Below are 21,555 nucleotides of genomic sequence, written 5' to 3'. Positions count from 1 at the left end.
TATTGTTGTATAGGTTTTCACCAAAATAAATTAATTTAAATTCAATTCAAAGCTGAGTGATGGCAAGGCATACACGTTTGGTCCAGTGTACATTTATGAATGTATCTGCAACATACAGTATGTCGTATAATATTACCTAGGTCTACCTTTATAAATGTTTAGTCCAGTGTACCTGTAACATATCATATTACCTAGGTCTACCTTTATAAATGTTTAGTCCAGTGTACCTGTAACATATCATATTACCTAGGTCTACCTTTATAAATGTTTAGTCCAGTGTACCTGTAACATGTCGTAAAATATTACCTAGGTCTACCTTTATAAACGTTTAGTCCAGTGTAGCTGTAACATGTCAGATAATATTACCTAGGTCAAGCATCACATCTGGAGGAAACCCTGGCACCATCCCTACGGGGAAGCATGGTGGTGGCAGCATCATGCTGTGGGGTGTTTTCAGCAGCAGGGACTGGGAGACTAGTCAAGATCGAGGCAAAGATGAACGGCGCAAAGTACAGAGAGATCCTTCATGAAAACCTGCTCCAGAGCGCGCAGGACCTCAGACTGCGCTACACCCGCAATAACATCTGCTAAACATGTGTATGTGACCAATTACATTTGATTTGATTTGAAAGTACTGAGTAAAGAGTCTGAATACTTATGTAAATGTAATAAATTAGCAAACATTTCCAAAAACCTGTTTTTGCTATGTCATTATGGTATGGAGTGTAGATTGATGGGGGGGGGGGGATTAATACATTTTTGAATAAGGCTGTAACCTAACAAAATGTGGAAAAAGTCAAAGGGTCTGAATACTTTCCGAAGGCCCTGTATTTAACATTATTAATGTGACCAGTGATTCCATGTCTATGTATATAGATAGGGCAGCAGCCTCTAAGGTGCAGGGTTGAGTAACCAGGTGGTTGCCGGCTAGTATATGTATGTATATAACATGTCTCCGATCCATTGGCCTAAATAGCGCCCTATCAAATAAATATGTGCTTTGATGTATGACACTACATACCAAAAACAGGACAGGTCAAAGTAAAATGGACAATATGGAATGAAGGCTTCCTACTGTTTGATAGTTTAACTCCGTGGACAAAATTGTCATGATAATCAGTGTTTTCAAGTTTGTATTCGTACATTTTGGACAAGCTGATCCTAGCGAGGTAGAAGGAAATATTTCTGTATTTCCCGATATGTTTTTTCTTTTTTACGAACAGGTTCAAGATAACTACTTATGAACTTGGGGAATGGATCTTCAGAGTTTAAATACCCCCAAAAGCCATCTTAAGCCTTTGTCAGGATCTGAGGGGTATACTATGAAGCAAGCTAGATCTACTCAGGCTTACTGTATAAAACTAGCTAGCTTCAATTAGCTTCACATTCTAACTCAGGCTATATCCGTATTATGAAGGTGGATATTGATAGTGCACCAGCCTCTTACTCAAGCCTGTTGTAGCTTGTAAGTGATAGTGCACTCGCTGCTTACTCAAGCCTGTCACGCCCTGATCTGTTTCACCTGTACGTGTGCTTGTCTCCACCCCCTCCAGGTGTCGCCCATCTTCCCAGTTATCCCCTGTGTATTTATACCTGTGTTCTCTGTCTGGTTGTTGCCAGTTTGTCTTGTTCGTTCAAGCTTACCAGCGGTTTTCCTGTCCTCTGTGCCTTTCCTCATCCTCCTGGTTTTTGATCCTGTACCCGCCCGCCTGACCTCTCTGCCTGACCTCTCTGCCAGACCTCTCTGCCTGACCTCTCTGCCTGACCTCTCTGCCAGACCTCTCTGCCTGACCTCTCTGCCAGACCTCTCTGCCAGACCTCTCTGCCAGACATCTCTGCCAGACCTCTCTGCCAGACCTCTCTGCCAGACCTCTCTGCCTGACCTCTCTGCCTGACCTCTCTGCCAGACCCTGAGCCTGCCTGCCGTCCTGTACCTTTGCTCCACCTCTGGATTACTGAACTCTGCCTGTCCCTGACCCTGAGTCTGCCTGCCGTCCTGTACCTTCACCTTACCCTGGATTATCGACCCCTGCCTGCCTTGACCTGTCTTTGCCTGCCCCTGTTGTTACAATAAACATTGTTACGTTGACAGTCTGCATCTGGGTCTTACCTTGATTCCTGATAAAGCCTGTTGTAGCTTATAAGTGATAGTGCACCCGCTGCTTATTCAAGCCTGTTCTAGCTAGGCTTGTAAGTGTTTATGTCGCACATGGCTAGTGGAACACCGACAGACAATGCCGAACCATCAATCCATGGAGGAGTCACCCTTATGAAAAAATATTGCAGTAAGAGTGCATTATAACTGCAGTATGCAGCAAATAATGCATCCAAAATAACACAGTGGACTGCCAACTACTGCAGTTTCCAAACTGCAACCTTTGTTTGTCAGGGCAGTACCACATATTAATTTGTGCTGCAATCCAAATGAAGGAAAAGTTATCTTGCAAACTCAGCAGGCTGCTGTGAAGTAGGCATCTTTATTTTATTACATTGTTACTTGCCATTAATGTGATCTTTGGTGTGCTTATCAATGCACAAGCACCTTTTTCACCACTCCTATCGATGAAATAGTTATTTATTCATACTAAAGTTTTACTGTGTGTGAAAACATGTAATGTGATCAGTATTTTAATATTTAAAAAATAAGCAATTTGATCTATAAAATATTTAAATCAGTCTTCCTCAAATTAAATGGGACAAGGACGCAATCTTTGCGAGAGGGAGGAAATCCGATTTTCATTGGTCCTCAACTCGCAGCTCAGACACTTGATTCAGCATAACTGGAGTTAGTCCTGAGGTAGCCTGCCCCAGACCAGGTTAGTTCTGAAGGATTCCTTACAATAGAAATCTACCTGGTTTAAAGGTGAGCCACATTCGTGTGGCTTGTTATCTCGAGTTGAACTCAGAGTTAACCACTAAGTTACCTCGCTAACTCCTCAAACCTAATTCATAGTATAGGGTCCAGGACTAATAACGCCAATGTAACTGCATGTTTTACAGAATTTTATTGAATTTTTTTATCGATTGAGATATAGCTTATATGAAGTCTAGCTACTTCTGAAGCACATGCTGTGCCCTAGAAACTACTTTATTAGAAATACAAAAAAATATTGAGACAAATAAGTAATTTGTGTAATATTAGGTTTTTACATGATGTAAAGCACTATTTTCCTATTGAGATGCATGGGACATTGTACACGGTCTCTTTAAGAACGTTTGTGACGACCACATGCAAGAGATGTCATTCACTGCTATGATCTCCCAAAGAAGTTATCCCGTTTCCAATATTTCTGTGCCCCCAAATGTTTGAATGTACTAATAGCTAGATAATGAGGTAAGCTAGATAATGAGGTAAGCTAGATAATGAGGTAACAAACATGACTAAACAACATGTAAAAGAAAATGGTTAACAGCCCGCAAGTAGTTTTAGAACAGCAAGCGACATGGCTTATGAATGGAAAATGCGCCCCCCAATACGTGACAGGAAGAAAAAAATCCAGTTTATTCTAGAAATTAGCTGTTTTCGCTGTAGTAATGGTGCAAGCATGACGCTAATGAATCTGTACTCAGGAAACAAGAGTACAGCAAAGCCTTATCATTACAAAAAGTATTTATCTGGGTGATATTTTTTTCTAGGCGCACTGGTGCTCCCGTATTAAAATTCCAGGTCGCACAGGAAAATATTAAGGAGCATGTGCGACTGAAACGGTGGGGGTGGGGGTGATATTTATTGTCTCTTTTAGGGTGGTGGAACGCCAGGACCTGGCCTGTTTTCCTCTACGCAGACTTACACCTGAGGGGTATACAACAACAGCAGGGTCAATGAGTTAGCCAGCTATCTTTTCTTTTTTTGAAAAGAGAAGCTTGAAATGGGCATGGTCTGAAAAACGCATATCTAAGTTGATATTTTTGAATGAACCAGAAATGTCATAGTTATTTCTGGTTCTTTATAAAAGTTAGATGGCTACCTTATTGATCCTGCCTTGCAGTACACACATCTCAATATGAATATGTACATTATGGATAAATACTGTTGGAATAAGAATTGTACATTTTTCTCAGTCTGTACATTTGTTTATTTTTCACATACATATACAATGCAAACACAAGAGGAAATATATCACATCTAAATAGCACTTGATTAACACAGAGAATATACACAAAGCCAGAGTTCTAAAAAGTTATAATTTAATTAAAAAGCATTACAACTGACCTACTCTATATTGAAACAGACATACTCACTCCATTTTCAATTCATGTTAAAAAACATTGAGTTCACTTTGTACAATTTGATTTCATGTGGAATAAACAAATATACAGTCAGTCAAAAATATGAGACAAGTGTGTGAGCACTGTATGTGTTAAATACATCAGTTAATTAATGAGTTATGTTAAATCTCTCGTTCCACACTGAGAGCAGTGGTAAGGTACTTCCACTGTCTGTGACCTCATGGTCTTTCAGGTTCCCTAATTAGGTAAATATCTTTCCAATATATATTTCTCTTCAATGTGGATTCTTTCAAGGCTTCCCTGCGGAGTGTATAAGCTCATGTTTTTTCAGGTATCTTGACTGTGTGAAACTCTTTTCACACTGGGAACAGGGGTGAGGCTTCTCTTTTATGTGCGTCCACTCATGTCTTTTCAGGCTCAGTAACTGAATAAATGTCTTTCCACACAAGGAGCAGTGTAAGGGCTTTTCTTCTGTGTGAATTCTCTCATGTGTTTTCAGGTGCCCCAACCGGGTAAAACTCTTTCCACACTGGGAACAGGGGTGAGGCTTCTCTTTTATGTGTGTCCACTCATGTGTTTTCAGGCCCCATAACTGGATAAAACTCTTTCCACACAGGGAGCAGTGGAAATGCTTCTCTCCTTTGTGTAATATCTTATGTTTTGACAGGCCCCCTAACTGAGTAAAACTCTTTCCACACAGGGAGCAGTGGAAGGGCTTTTCTCCTGTATGAATTCGCTCATGTGTTTTCAGGTGCCCCAACCGGGTAAAACTCTTTCCACAATGTGGGCAATGGTAGGGCTTTTCTCCTGTGTGAATTCTCTCATGTGTTTTCAGGTGCCTCAACCGGGAAAAACACTTTCCACAAAAGGAACAGTTGAATGGCTTTTCTCCTGTGTGCATTCTCTCATGTTCCTTCAGGCCCCCTAACTGGGTAAAACTCTTTCCACAATCAGAGCAGCAGAAAGGCTTCTCTCCTCTGTGCCTTCTCTCATCCATTTTCAGCTGCCATAACCGGGCAAAACTCTTTCCGCATTGGGAGCAGTGGAAAGGCTTTTCTCCTGTGTGTATCATCTCATGTCTTTTCAGGCAAAATAACATGGCAAAACTCTTTCCACACTGAGAGCAGTGGAAAGGCTTTTCTCCTGTGTGTATCATCTCATGCCTTTTCAGGGACCCTAACCGGGAAAAACTCTTTCCACACTGGGAGCAGTGGTGTTGCCCTGCTGGGTTGGACGTCTCTGGCTCCTCTGAGTCTAGTCTTTCACCTGCCAAAGAAAAATTGTGTTTATTTAAAAGAGAGACCTGAATGAAACAACTGTCTTCCTATGAGGTTGAATCCTAATCACATCCCTCAATAACCTGAGGCCAGTTTTCAAACAATTCATAATTTAAAAAGTCTTATAGCAGAGCACTATAATCATAGATATTGAGGACTACTGTATTTAAATCAATGTCATAAGCTGCATTTGATCCACTGGTAATAATGTTTTGTTGGTGACCCACTCTTTGATGGTAAACACATCTTCCATTGTAGCTTTAAAGGGATAAGGTGAGATTCTGGCAATGTGTTAGCACAATGACTGGAAGTCTACAGGTATGCTAGCTAGCATTGGCTAGTGAAACTACCTCTAACTTATTGTTTTGAATTGTTTTTAAAAATGTTAATTTAACCTTTATTTATACAGGTTTTTTCTCATTAAGATAAAATCTCTTTTTCAAGAGACACCCGGTCCAATAGCAGCAAGGGGAACAAAGTTTCAGACAAAACAACTTACATACACTAACACAACATTAAACAAAACTATAGACACACATACAGTACAACTATTACATATTACGTCAAAAAACACAAATGTCTTGACAAAAGAAACAGCTACACTCTTCTATGATATTTACGTCGATCAAGTGTTTAAACTCCACCAACGAGACTAGATCATCACATTTTAAAATGTTCAGGAGAGAATTCCAGGACCACGGAGCTGAGCAACAAACTATTCCTCCCATGACCTGTCCTAATTCTTGGTACTGTTAATCGCAAATGAGAATGGGACCGTAATTTATATTTAATTACCAGCCTGATTAAAAAAAGAACAGCGTTAAAATGGCATTTTACCCCGTATGGCCTTATAAATCAGTGTATACCAGTGTTAAAGCCTACGCAGGGTCAATGATGACCAGTTAACAGCGCTGTAGAGATCACAATGATGTGTTAGACGTTTTTGATTTGTAATGAACCTGAGGGCCACATGATATACTGAATCAAGTGCTCTCAGGGTAGTGGTTGAGGTCTGCATATATATATATATATATATAACATCACTAAAATCTAAAACCGCCAGTAATGTACATGGTACCAGCTCAATCCTGGCCTCCAGAGAAAAACAAGCCTTATGCCGGTAATAAAAACCTATTCTCAGCTTGAGCTTCCTTAGAAAGTTCTCCACATGAACAGAACATTTTGGGGCGGCAGGTAGCCTAGTGGTTAGAGCGTTGGGCCAGTAACTGAAAGGTTGCTAGATCGAATCCCCAAGGTAAATATCTGTCGTTCTGCCCCTGTACAAGGCAGTTAACCCACACACCCAAATATTTGTACACTGACTTGCTCTATAGTATGTCCATCCAACGTAGCGATGACATGATTAGTAACATGCCTGGCATTTGAAAATACCATGGATTTTGTTTTACCCGAATTCAGAACCAGCTTTAAAATCATACAGATTCTGTTGTATGGTGTTAAACGCTCTTTGGGCATTTTCAAAAGCTAAAGATAAACTACTACCACTTGAATAAAGAACAGTATCATCTGCATAAAAATGAAGATCCGCTGTTTCAATAAGATCCCCAATGTTGTTGATATACAAAATTAACAGTAGCCCAAAATAGAACCTTGCGGAACACCTGAGCACAACTCTATGGACTCAGATTTACAACCATCCGCCATTACACACTGTGAATGATTTGATAGGTAATTTATTAACCAATCTAGAGCATATCTAGAGTAATTCCATATCATTTTAATCTTTGCACTAGCACAGCATGGTCCACGGTGTCAAATGCCTTCGACAAATCAATAAAGACAGACACACAATGTAACTTCTTGTCAAGAGCACAATGGATGACGTTTAAAACCTTCAATGTTACTGAAACAATGCTGTGGCCAGACCTAAAACCTGATTGCAATCTATTTAAGATGTTTTCTTGGAGGTAGGCCTTCAGCTGCCTACTAACTAAGGACTCCAGTACCTTTGACAGTACAGACGATTTTGATATGGGTCGATAGTTGTCAAGTAGCGAAGGATCTCCACCTTTCAGGAGAAGCAGCACAAAAGCAGATTTCCATAACTTGGGGTTTTCCTTAACATCAAGTGTGAGGTTAAAAATACATGTTAAGGGGGAGGAGAGCTAGGAACTGCACTGTTGAAGCTAGAAACACAAGCATTTCACTACACTCGAAACATCTGCTAAATATGTGTCTGCAACCAATAACATTTGATGAACCCTGATTTTATCTTCCATCTTTGTATCCATTTCACTCTTTTCAAAGAGGGGACCCAAAGTTCCTCCACTCATGCCTCCTAAAATAATTGTTCAGCAGGATGCAAGGTAAGACAAATGAGGACTAATGTCTGTATGATTTGTTAATTTGTTACATCTTTCAGGAAATCCAGAAGCTGTGTGGAGTATTCCCAACAGGCCAAGGACTGGGTATAGCAGAGTGTCTGAACAGAAGACATTCAACTTTATAACCCCGTGGGTCCAGCAGGCTGATCTAGGACCCCGTGGGTCCAGCAGACTGATCTAGGACCCCGTGGGTCCAGCAGGCTGATCTAGGACCCCGTGGGTCCAGCAGGCTGATCTAGGACCCCGTGGGTCCAGCAGGCTGATCTAGGACCCCGTGGGTCCAGCAGGCTGATCTAGGACCCCGTGGGTCCAGCAGGCTGATCTAGGACCCCGTGGGTCCAGCAGGCTGATCTAGGACCCTGTGGGTCCAGCAGGCTGTCTAGAACCCCGTTGGGGTTGACCCACCAGGTGACCCCATTGGGGTTCAAAGTTGACCCACCAGACCTACCTCCCAACATCGCCCCGGGGGACACCAGACCTACCTCCTAACATCGCCCCGGGGGACACCAGACCTACCACCCAACATCGCCCCGGGGGATACCAGACCTACCTCCTAACATCGCCCCGGGAGACACCAGATATACCTACCAACATCGCCCCGGGGGACACCAGACCTACCTCCCAAAATCACCCCGGGGGACAGCAGACCTACCTCCCAACATCGCCCCGGGGGACACCAGACCTACCTCCCAACATCACCCTGGTAGAAAGAAAAAAATCAACCAAACTTTAAACCTAACTTTGCAACTACCTTTAGCTAGACAAATAACGGCGGTGTGATGTTGTGGAACGCCATCAAAAACATGTCATGCAATCATTGGTGGTTCAATCATTGGTGGTTGTATGCGGTGTGAATGATATGTAGACCACCTGGAACAGCACAATTCTCGACCTCAGGGGTGTATTCATACCGGGACACATGGCCATAGAAATCAGAATGAATACAAGAACCTCTAACCCTGGTCAACTCATGGCCATAGACATCAGAATGGATAGAACGGGATTGGAACCTCTAACCCTGGTCAACTCATGGCCATAGATATCAGAATGGATAGAACGGGATTGGAACCTCTAACCCTGGAAATTTGACTGGTCAACTCATGGGTACACTTGCAATGGCTGCCTGGTGTGTCATCAAATCAAAGTTTATTTGTCACATGCTTCATAAACAACAGGTGTAGATTAACAGTGAAACGCTTCCTTTCAGGCCCTTCCCAACAATGAGAAGAGAAAGAAAATAGAGAAGTAAAACATGTAATAATAAATACACAACGAGTAACGATAACATGGCTGTATACACAGGGGTAACAGTACTGAGTTGATGTGTAGGGGTACTAGGTAATAACATGGCTGTAAACACAGGGGTAACAGTACTAAGTTGATGTGTATGGGTACTAGGTAATAACATGGCTGTAAACACAGGGGTAACAGTACTAAGTTGATGTGTAGGGGTACTAGGTAATAACATGGCTGTAAACACAGGGGTAACAGTACTGAGTTGATGTGTAGGGGTACTAGGTAATAACATGGCTGTAAACACAGGGGTAACAGTACTGAGTTGATGTGTAGGGGTACTAGGTAATAACATGGCTGTAAACACAGGGGTAACAGTACTAAGTTGATGTGTAGGGGTACTAGGTAATAACATGGCTGTAAACACAGAGTACCAGTACTGAGTTGATGTGTAGGGGTACTAGGTAATAACATGGCTGTAAACACAGGGGTAACAGTACTAAGTTGATGTGTAGGGGTACTAGGTAATAACATGGCTGTAAACACAGAGTACCAGTACTGTGTTGATGTGTAGGGGTACTAGGTAATAACATTGCTGTAAACACAGGGGTAACAGTACTAAGTTGATGTGTAGGGGTACTAGGTAATAACATTGCTGTAAACACAGGGGTAACAGTACTAAGTTGATGTGTAGGGGTACTAGGTAATAACATGGCTGTAAACACAGAGTACCAGTACTGAGTTGATGTGTAGGGGTACTAGGTAATGGAGGTAGATATGTACATATAACTAGGAATAAAGTGACAGATAATAAACAATAGCAGCAGTGTGTGTGATGCAAGTCAAAGTTAATGCAGATAGTCCAGGTAGCCATCTGGTTAATTATTTAGCAGTCTTATGGCTGTTCAGGGTCCTGTTGGTTCCAGACTTCACACATCGGTACCTCTTGCCGTACGTGATACAATCATTTCCATGGTAATGTAGAATGTTCATTCAAATGATGCTAACGGATGTCGCTCTTGAAATGGAATGGATTTTTTGTAATGTCAGTTGAGTTGATGCAACAAATCATAGCACAGACTGATGGGAACACTTCCTGCTTTTACTTCCTGCTTTGCCCCAATGGGAACAGTCGCAATGACCGACAGTCCTCCCATTATGACATCATCGTCTTGAATGGGAACACCCGTTCTGTTCAATGAGGGGATTTGATTCATCTGGCGCCCAGTGAGGCTTGTTTTACAACCTGGTAAAGTTCTGGAACCAGGCTGCCTCCCAGGTCTGAGCCAGCACATGGAGTAATGAGGAGGATTCTGTGGGAAGATCTCAATTGCATACTCCTCACGTCGCCTCTGCTCATCTCCTTCTCAAAACACACATTGGATGAGAGACAGAGGTCCTCTGGATTTCTCATCCAATGCGTTTTGAGAAGGAGAGAGGACACAAAGACTATGCAATTGGGATCTTCCCTGCGTTTTACATAAACCCCACAGTTCTCAAACATTGTACCTAGAGATCTACCGTCCTCTAGGTTCTCAATCCAACCCTAATCAAGCCCAGCTGTTGGAGTGAAAATCTACAAGATGGTTGCTCTCTAGGTACATGTTTGTAAATCCCTGGTCTAACTAATGCTGAGTGACACTGCGAATTGCTTAGTAACTGTGTAATTGTTGTTTTATGTTTTATAATTTAAAAAAAATATGAACAATTGAATGTTAACTACAATGTTATTTCTTGAAAATGTTATTCGTATAAGACGGTATGAGCCTCAGCTTCCTGGAATCCAATGTAGCTGCTGTTTCTCTCCAAAACTCTTGAACGTGCCGTCCTTGGCCAGCTCTCCTGCTATCTCTCTCAGAATTACCTTCTCGATCCAAATCAGTCAGGTTTCAAGACTGGTCATTCAACTGAGTCTGCTCTTCTCTGTGTCACGGAGGCTCTCCGCACTGCTAAAGCTAACTCTCTCTCCTCTGCTCTCATCCTTCTAGACCTATCTGCTGCCTTTGATACTGTGAACCATCAGATCCTCCTCTCCACCCTCTCCGAGTTGGGTATCTCCGGCGCGGCTCACTCTTGGATTGCGTCCTACCTGACAGGTCGCTCCTACCAGGTGGCGTGGCGTGAATCCGTCTCCGCACCATGTGCTCTCACTACTGGTGTCCCCCAGGGCTCAGTTCTAGGCCTTCTCCTATTCTCGCTATACACCAAGTCACTTGGCTCTGTCATATCCTCACATGGTCTCTCCTATCATTGCTACGCAGACGACACACAATTAACCTTCTCCTTTCCCCCTTCTGATAACCAGGTGGCGAATCGCATCTCTGCATGTCTGGCAGACATATCAGTGTGGATGACGGATCACCACCTCAAGCTGAACCTCGGCAAGACGGAGCTGCTCTTCCTCCCGGGGAAGGACTGCCCGTTCCATGATCTCGCCATCACGGTTGACAACTCCATTGTGTCCTCCTCCCAGAGTGCTAAGAGCCTTGGCGTTACCCTGGACAACCTGTCGTTCTCCGCTAGCATCAAGGCGGTGACCCGATCCTGTAGGTTCATGCTATACAACATTCGCAGAGTACGACCCTGCCTTACACAGGAAGCGGCGTAGGTCCTTATCCAGGCACTTGTCATCTCCCGTCTGGATTACTGCAACTCCCTGTTGGCGGGGCTCCCTGCCTGTGCCATTAAACCCCTACAACTCATCCAGAACGCCGCAGCCCGTCTGGTGTTCAACCTTCCCAAGTTCTCTCACGTCACCCCGCTCCTCCGCACACTCCACTGGCTTCCAGTTGAAGCTCGCATCTGCTACAAGACCATGGTGCTTGAATACGGAGCTGTGAGGGGAACGGCACCTCCGTACCTTCAGGCTATGATCAGGCCCTACACCCAAACAAGGGCACTGCGTTCATCCACCTCTGGCCTGCTGGCCCCCCTACCTCTGCGGAAGCACAGTTCCCGCTCAGCCCAGTCAAAACTGTTCGCTGCCCTGGCACCTCAATGGTGGAACAAGCTCCCTCACGACGCCAGGACAGCGGAGTCAATCACCACCTTCCGTAGACACCTGAAACCCCACCTCTTTAAGGAATACCTGGGATAGGATTTAGTAATCCTTCTAACCCCCTCCCTCCCACCTACCCTCCCCCCCAAAAAGGATATAGATGTACTATTGTAAAGTGGTCGTTCCACTGGATATCATAAGGTGAATGCACCAATTTGTAAGTCGCTCTGGATAAATGACGTAAATGTAAAAAATGTAAATGTTGTGGTCAGGGTAGTTAGAAATAACTTCTGCCACCAAAAGCTGGCATGACCCGTCGATGGCATTGACCTAGATGTTCTCCCCTCAGAATCCACTCCAGGGTGAGGACCCGTCGATGGCCTTGACCAAGATGTTCTCCCCTCAGCATCCACTCCAGGGTGAGGACCCGTTGATGGCCTTGACCTAGATGTTCTCCCCTCAGCATCCACTCCAGGGTGAGGACCCGTCGTTGGCCTTGACCTAGATGTTCTCCCCTCAGCATCCACTCCAGGGTGAGGACCCGTCGATGGCCTTGACCTAGATGTTCTCCCCTCAGCATCCACTCCAGGGTGAGGACCCGTCGATGGCCTTGACCTAGATGTTCTCCCCTCAGCATCCACTCCAAGGTGAGGACCGGTCGTTGGCCTTGACCTAGATGTTCTCCCCTCAGCATCCACTCCAGGGTGAGGACCGGTCGTTGGCCTTGACCTAGATGTTCTCCCCTCAGCATCCACTCCAGGGTGAGGACCCGTCGTTGGCCTTGACCTAGATGTTCTCCCCTCAGCATCCACTCCAGGGTGAGGACCGGTCGTTGGCCTTGACCTAGATGTTCTGCTGCATTGTCAGTCTGATATTCTACCTCCTCCATTATCGTAATAAACAGGTCCCATTGTTGACAGCCGAGACATTCACTGTCTGTTGGTAGAGGTAGGCATCTCACGCAACTGCACCACCAGTCACCATGTGTTCTGTGTGGAGTAAAGGTGGTCTAGAGTTTTTCCCCTCTGGTTGCACATTTAACATGCTGGTAGAAATGAGGTGAAACGGATTTAAGTTTCCCTACATTAAAGTCCCTGGCCACTAGGAGCGCCACCTCTGGATGAGCTTTTTCCTGTTTTCTTATGGCCTTATACAGTTTGTTGGCACCATCCCTTCGGTGAAGCATGGTGGTGAGACCTGAAAATAGCTGTGCAGCGACACTCCCCATTCAAACTGACAGAGCTTGAGAGGATCTGCAGAGAAGAATGGGAGAAACAAGTGTGCCAAGCTTGTAGCGTCATACCCACTTAGACTCGAGGCTGTAATCGCTGCCAAAGGTGCTTCAACAAAGTACTGAGTAAAGGGTCTGAAAAGTTATGTAAATGTAATATTAGTTTATTTTTAAAACATTTGCAAAAATTTCTAAAAACCTGTTTTTGCTTTGTAATTATGGGGTATTGTGTGTAGATTGAGGGGGAAAAAAACAATTACATTTTAGAATAAGGCTGTAACGTAACAAAATGTGCATAAAGTCAAGGGTTCTGAATATTTACTTTCCGAATGCACTGTATATGTTTAGCTTAGATGTGCTCCATTTAAACAGTGGACCAAATTATTCAACTCAGTTTCTCCTTCAAGCACCATCTCTCAATCCGTCCTGTGTGTCGTGCGGCAGCATCACAGTAGTGGAAACCACGATTGTTCTCAGGGCAGGCCTGGTTGTAGCTAAATATGTCCGAGTCGCATCGGGACAGTTTTAGCATTTTAGCTAACCTAATTCTACTAACCTGCCACGTTAATTATCCTAACCTTAACCTAATTCTACTAACCTTAACCTAATTCTACTAACCTACCACGTTATTTGCACAAACCTACCATGTTAATTATCCTAATTCTACTAACGTGCCACGTTATTTGCGCTATCCTGCAACGTGAATTATCCTAACCTGCTATGAAGGTCACTTATGCTAGTCAAAACCGGCAGACGTGCCCTAAGAACAGTCTTGGTTTCTACTAATGCGCCACAGCGCTCTAGGCAGAGACCCCGTTTATAGCTCAGTGGCAGAGACACTGCAAATTGAACTCGGTGAGACACTCCTAAATTGATAGTGCAGTTTGTTTAGTCAATTTTACAGCTAGCTAGCTAGCTACTTCACATGCAAGGAACAGAGCGCAGGCTTTTTTTGCGCCCTTCTCAAATCATCAATAGCCTCTAGTCGCATCATGCAGCCCATATATCTTCTGATTTCTAAGACATTCTAAGGTTTGTGTCATTCACAAATAGTTGAGAAATGGCTCAAAATCTAGCATCTATGACCTGTTTCAAATGATCACCTTTACACTCAACATAGTCACTTCATATGCACACTCTCGCTCCGGAATGGGAAAAATATCCTTTCTATTCAGCCAAGTTAAATTATATCCTTCTTATTATAAAATAGTAACAGGAAACAGAGGTTTGGGCACCGCTGACCTAGAATCACTTGGAGTAAGGTTACCGATGTCACTAATACATGAAACAGAAATTAGAATTCGTATTTTAACCTGTTAGGGCTAGGGGGCAGTATTTGCACGGCTGGATAAAAAAATGTACCCGATTTAATCTGGTTACTAATCCTACCCAGTAACTAGAATATGCATATACTTATTATATATGGATAGAAAACACTCTAAAGTTTCTAAAACTGTTTGAATGGTGTCTGTGAGTATAACAGAACTCATTTGGCAGGCAAAACCCTGAGACATTTTCTGACAGGAAGTGGATACCTGATGTGTTGTATTACCTTTAAACCTATGCCATTGAAAAACACAGGGGCTGAGGAATATTTTGGCACTTCCTATTGCTTCCACTAGATGTCACCAGCCTTTACAAAGTGTTTTGAGTCTTCTGGAGGGAGATCTGACCGAACAAGAGCCATGGAACGATGATGGCCCATTAGACACCTGGCGCGCGAGTTCATGTTGGGTACCCTCGTTCCAATACGTTATAAAAGAGAATGCATTCGTCCACCTTGAATATTATTCATGTTCTGGTTAAAAAAGGCCCTAATGATTTATGCTATACAACGTTTGACATGTTTGAACGAACGTAAATATATTTTTTCCCCTCGTTCATGACGAGAAGTCCGGCTGGCTTAGATCATGTGCTAACAAGACGGAGATTTTTGGACATAAATGATGAGCTTTTTTGAACAAAACTACATTCGTTATGGACCTGTGATACCTGGAAGTGACATCTGATGAAGAGAATCAAAGGTAATGGATTATTTACATAGTATTTTCGATTTTAGATCTCCCCAACATGACGTCTAGTCTGTATCGCAACGCGTATTTTTCTGGGCGCAGTGCTCAGATTATTGCAAAGTGTGATTTCCCAGTAAGGTTATTTTTAAATCTGGCAAGTTGATTGCGTTCAAGAGATGTAAATCTATAATTCTTTAAATGACAATATAATATTTTACCAATGTTTTCTAATTTTAATTATTTAATTTGTGGTGTTGACTTGACTGCCGGTTATTGGAGGGAAACGATTTCCTCAACATCAATGCCATAGTAAAACGCTGTTTTTGGATATAAATATGAACTTGATAGAACTAAAAATGCATGCATTGTCTAACATAATGTCCTAGGAGTGTCATCTGATGGAGATTGTAAAAGGTTAGTGCATCATTTTAGCTGGTTTTATGGTTTTGGTGACCCTGTCTTTGAATTGACAAAACATTACACACAACTCTTGTAAATGTACTGTCCTAACATACTCTAAATTTATGCTTTCGCCGTAAAACCTTTTTGAAATCGTAAAACGTGGTTAGATTAAGGAGATGTTTATCTTTCAAAGGGTGTAAAATTGTTGTATGTTTGAAAAATTTGAATTTTGACATTTATTTGGATTCAAATTTGCCGCTCTTGAAATGCACCTGCTGTTGATGGAGTGCACCACGGGTGAGACGCTTGCGTCCCACCTAGCCCATAGAGGTTAACGTTTGGTTCATGCATGTGACAGACCAATACCTCACGAGGCTTCTTCTCCAAGCTGAGACCTTGAAACTGAGATATCCCTTTCATTCTCAAAACAAGGGTCTGGGCGTATTGCCAAATTGCAGATACTTATAGTGAGGGTTCGTTCAATCAGTCACTTACATGAACACAGACATTGGTTATTAGAAAAGCACAAACATAACATTTTCCATCACAATAGCATCAGAGAGGAAGAAGTGAAGCGAGAGGTTTCACTCTCGTCAAAATATGCCTAATGCATTTCTATCGGCTTATTTTGGACCAGAACTTGTCGCCTGCCTTCACGCCATTGGGACAACTCCCATTGTTAGGGCGGAGACTTGAGAATTTTGTCATAATATACAGATCTCTGATAGTATTTTCTTGTTGTCACATCCTTTTACTGTTTGGGGAAAAAAATGTAACAGTTTGTTGACTGCTTAATAAGGGTGGGTTAGTCGACATCAAAATTAATCGAAATTTGTATCCCTAGACAAAATATCTTTCTGAAACAGAAATGGCTGTAATAATCTTGTTTACATGGACACATCTGAACTCAGTTTACCTGATGGCACTGATAAATGCAGAAATATCGCCTTTTCAAAATATATCTTCTGCCACAGCTATTATGTTATTTTTGTGAAGCATATTTGATTCTGAGTTCAGACATATACTGTATAACGTTATGTGAAAACGACTTCTGAGACGCAAACCTTTAGTTGTTTCCGGACTCACTTCACTCGCGCTAAAGGCTCGCAAACATTTAGTTGTTTCCAGACTCACTTCACTCGTGCTAAAGGCTCGCAAACATTTAGTTGTTTCCAGACTCACTTCACTCGTGCTAAAGGCTGGCTCGGGTGGGACGCTTGCGTCCCACCTAGCCCATAGAGGTTAAAGTTCCCTGATTTTAAAATCAGTATTTCTGTTAATAATTTACATTTTTTATTGATTCTTATCCACATGTTGTCACGTCCTGACCAGTAAAAGAGGTTGTTTGTTATTGTAGTTTGGTCAGGGCGTGGCAGGGGGTGTTTGTTTTGTGTTTCGGGGGTTTTTGTATATGTTCTATGTTAGTATATTTCTATGTCCGTGTCTAGTTTTTCTGTTTCTATTTTTGGGGTTTTTGTTTGACCTTCAATTGGAGGAAGCTGTTTCTTGTTGCCTCTGATTGGAGGTCCTATTTAGTAGAGGTTTTTCAGCTTGTGTTGGTGGGTGGTTGTTTTCAGTCTAGTGTTTTGTACCTGACGGAACTGTTCAAGCTGTCGTTCATTTTTTGTTTTGTTTACGTGTTCAATAAAAGTTAAAAAACCTGCATGTTTAGTTAATATTGCCTGCTAACATGAATTTCTTTTAACTAGGGAAAATGTGTCACCTCTTGCAACAGAGTCAGGGTATATGCAGCAGTTTGGGCCGCCTGGTTCGTTGCGAACTGTGTTTAGACTATTTCTTCCTAAAAAAGACAGCCAACTTCGCCAAATGGGGGATGATTTAACAAAAGCGCATTTGCGAAAAAAGCACAATCGTTGCACAACGATACCTAACCATAAACATCAATGCCTTTCTTAAAATCAATACACAGAAGTATATATTTTTAAACCTGCATATTTAGCTAAAAGAAATCCAGGTTAGCAGGCAATATTAACCAGGTGAAATTGTGTGACTTCTCTTGCGTTCATTGCACGCTGAGTCAGGGTATATGCAACAGTTTGGGCCGCCTGGCTCGTTGCGAACTAATTTGCCAGAATTTTACGTAATTATGACATAACATCGAAGGTTGTGCAATGTAACAGGAATATTTAGACTTAGGGATGCCACCAGTTAGATAAAATACGGAACGGTTCCGTATTTCACTGAAAGAAAAAACGTTTTCGAGATGATAGTTTCCGGATTTGACCATATTAATGACCTAAGGCTCATATTTCTGTGTGTTTATTATATTATAATTAAGTCTATGATTTGATAGAGCAGTCTGACTGAGCGGCGGTAGGCAGCAGCAGGCTCGTAAGCATTCATTCAAACACCACTTTCGTGCATTTGCCAGCAGCTCTTCGCAATGCTTCAAGCATTGAGCTGTTTATGACTTCAAGCCTATCAACTCCCAAGATTAGGCTGGTGTAACCGATGTGAAATGGCTAGCTAGTTAGCGGGGTGCGCACTAATAGCGTTTCAAACGTCACTCGCTCTGAGACTTGGAGTAGTTGTTCCCCTTGCTCTGCATGGGTAACGCTGCTTCGAGGGTGGCTGTTGTCGATGTGTTCCTGGTTCGAGCCCAGGTAGGGGCGAGGAGAGGGACGGAAGCTATACTGTTACACTGGCAATACTAAAGTGCCTATAAGAACATCCAATAGTCAAAAGTATTTGAAATACAAATCGTATAGAGAGAAATAGTCCTATAATTCCTATAATAACTACAACCTAAAACTTCTTACATGGGAATATTGAAGACTCATGTTAAAAGGAACCACCAGCTTTCATGTGTTCTCATGTTCTGAGAAAGAAACTTAAACGTTAGCTTGCTTACATGGCACATATTGCACTTTTACTTTTTTCTCCAACACTTTTTGTTTTTCCATTATTTAAACCAAATTGAACATGTTTCATTATTTATTTGAGGCTGAATTGATTTTATTGATGTATTATATTAAGTTAAAATAAGTGTTCATTCAGTATTGTTGTAATTGTCATTATTACAAATAAATACATTTTAAAAAGTTTTTAAAAAAAGAGAAGAAAAATATTTTGCTGATTAATCGGTATCGGCTTTTTTTGGCCCTCCAATAATCGGTATCGGTATTGAAAAATCATAATCGGTCGACCTCTAGTTGAAACGCCTCCTGACTAGCGAGATGACAAGCCAGTACGGGTGAAACGCCTCCTGACTAGCGAGATGACAAGCCAGTACGGGTGAAACGCCTCCTGACTAGCGAGATGACAAGCCAGTACGGGTGAAACGCCTCCTGACTAGCGAGATGACAAGCCAGTACGGGTGAAACGCCTCCTGACTAGCGAGATGACAAGCCAGTACGGGTGAAACGCCTCCTGACTAGCGAGATGACAAGCCAGTACGGGTGAAACGCCTCCTTTCTAGCGAGATGACAAGCCAGTACGGGTGAAACGCCTCCTTTCTAGCGAGATGACAAGCCTGTACGGGTGAAACGCCTCCTTTCTAGCGAGATGACAAGCCAGTACGGGTGAAACACCTTCCGACTAGCGAGATGACAAGCCAGTACGGGTGAAACACCTTCTGACTAGCGAGATGACAAGCCAGTACGGGTGAAACACCTTCTGACTAGCGAGATGACAAGCCAGTACGGGTGAAACGCCTCCTTTCTAGCGAGATGACAAGCCAGTACGGGTGAAACACCTTCGGACTAACGAGATGACAAGCCAGCACGGGTGAATTGCCTTCTGACTAACGAGATGCCACCAATCAGTGCACAATTACTTTTGCAAAAAGCAGTTTGTGAGTAGTTTCAAAACTAATGAGCTGCTATACAACAGTGAATACACTGACCACAGAACTGTAACAGAAGCAGATTGTAGTCTAATCCACACACCACTGTTCTTACTTGAATCTGAATCTCCTTCTTCTTTTCCTCTCACAGTCCCTCTCAGACCCGGTGTTTTCCTGCAGTCGACCAGCTGCACAGACACCCTCTTCAGACCCCACAGTAAGGCAGCAGTGGGAGAGGCACGACCTGGGGACCCTGGGAGAGGGAAAGACATGTCCTGGAAACCACAAAAATAAACAATCAATTTAGGGTGGGAAACACTCTCCTACCTTGATTCCTCTCCTTCTCTGGACTATAAATGCATTGAAGGAGAAAGTCCACGAGGAGGAACCTCAGATCAGAAACACTCCTACCTTGATTCCTTGGTTCCTCATTCTCTGGACCTCCTGCTATAAATGCATTAGAGGAGAAAGTCCAATCAGAATCACCTGCATTTGCAAAAAACATTCACATATATCAGTATTTGGATGAACCTCAAATATTCTCCTCCAATGCATTAATAGAAGGAGGTCCAGGAACCAAGGAATGACTGTTGAGAACCAGAAACACTTTGTGACTGGGATGTACTCACACCACACCCCCTCTGCTCTGGGGTGTGGCACTCTGGAGCCGACTCTGCTTTCAGCATGTTGCTAGGAAACCAATGCTTGTCTTTCAAGTCCCATTCTTTGTCGCAGTGAATAGAATCGTCATCACCACCAAACTGTCTGGGATTCACGGGTGCCACATTAGATACTTCCTGTACCTTTCTGATGTCCTCCTTCACTGTAGAGCCCTGGGAGGGCCAGAAAACTGCATATTGCCTCGTTTTTGGATCTGTAAAAGGGAAGAGAGTTTGACTACCGGTAAAAACAAAGGTTATAGCTTGCTCTCTCATCTGATTCCAAACATATCCCTTATCATCCTAGGACCTTCAGTTGGAGAGCAATAGACGAGCGAACTCTGAATACAAACTAAACGAAAAACATAAATCCACATTTTAAAAAGTACTCTTTTTTGTTTGTTTATGAGGTCAGTAGAATGCCCCTTTAAAACCACACCCCGGTTCAACAACTGCATAGGTGTCCCATTAAGACAATACTCACTGGTGTTAATCGGATCTTCAGTCTCCTCCTCTTTCACTACAAAAGGTTCTTCTTCTTTCAATGTGATATCCTCCTCTATCTCATTTTTCATTCGGAAAGCTTCTACCTCCCCTTCTTCCACTATGACAACCTCTATCCCCTCTTCCTCTTTCACTGTGACAGCCTCTATCTCTTCCACTGTGAAAGCCTCTATCCCCTCCTCCTCTTCCTCCTTTTTAATTCGAAATGCTTCTTCCATTCCTATCACTGTAATATCCTCCTCCTCTTCTTCTTTAACGACAATGTTCATCCCCAGAGCTGCTTTCTCCGTCCAGCAGACCTCTTCACTAGCAGGAGGAGAGTAGCTTTGTGAGCTCATTGTCAGGGATGTTAGCTAGCTAGCTAGCTATCATTAGCGACTACCCTAGTGCTAGGCTCGGTAACACATTTGCAAATTCAACACGCAAATTACGTTTAAATGAACTAGTAGATACGTTAACAGAACTGTGTTTAAATCAATGGGATGGATTTGTGTAGCAACACAAACATGGTGTACAGAGCTTCAATGTTTCTACTTCCATGTTGGTTAGCAAGCTACCGAGGTAGTTGAACCGTGTCGTTCCAGAAGCGTCCAAAGCAGTCGGTCGTCACTAGTTACCACAGCCACAAAGTTATAAACCCCACCCATTTCTACAATCTTCTTAAAATCTGATTTCAACCTTAACCCTAACCACATTGCTAACCTTATGCCGAACCCTAAATTAAGACCAAAAAGCAAATGTTTGTTTAAATTAATTTTTCGATATAGCCAATTTGGCTTTGTGGCTGTGGTAACTAGTGGAAACCCGTGTGTCCACTACATTGTACGTCACGCAAGAAGCATCACCTGAAAAACTCACT

General features: G+C 42.8%; 1 protein-coding gene across 2 annotated transcripts; it reads right to left on the bottom strand.

Moving 5' to 3' along the window:
• Positions 1-4,052: 4,052 nt before the first annotated feature.
• LOC123731726 (uncharacterized) lies at positions 4,053-21,319 on the bottom strand. 2 transcript variants are annotated; one of them, XM_045711129.2, is made up of 4 exons: positions 20,677-21,319; positions 20,163-20,407; positions 19,649-19,808; positions 4,053-5,496 (listed from the first exon to the last, which is right to left on the bottom strand). In XM_045711129.2, exons 1-4 carry the CDS (start codon positions 21,032-21,034, stop codon positions 4,520-4,522), a joined length of 1,740 nt encoding a protein of 579 aa, XP_045567085.2. In that variant the 5' UTR covers positions 21,035-21,319; the 3' UTR covers positions 4,053-4,519. The 2 variants fall into 2 exon arrangements, with proteins under 2 accessions (XP_045567085.2, XP_045567090.2); XM_045711134.2 differs by having other exon boundaries at positions 20,337-20,407; positions 20,677-21,318.
• Between the last annotated feature and the right edge of the window lie 236 nt (positions 21,320-21,555).

This window comes from Salmo salar, chromosome 02, assembly GCF_965601325.2.
Source record: "Salmo salar chromosome 02, fSalSal1, whole genome shotgun sequence".
In the NCBI taxonomy this organism is placed as follows: domain Eukaryota; kingdom Metazoa; phylum Chordata; class Actinopteri; order Salmoniformes; family Salmonidae; genus Salmo; species Salmo salar.
Note: the sequence above shows the minus strand (reverse complement) of the source record. Positions and strands in the feature narration are given on the sequence as shown.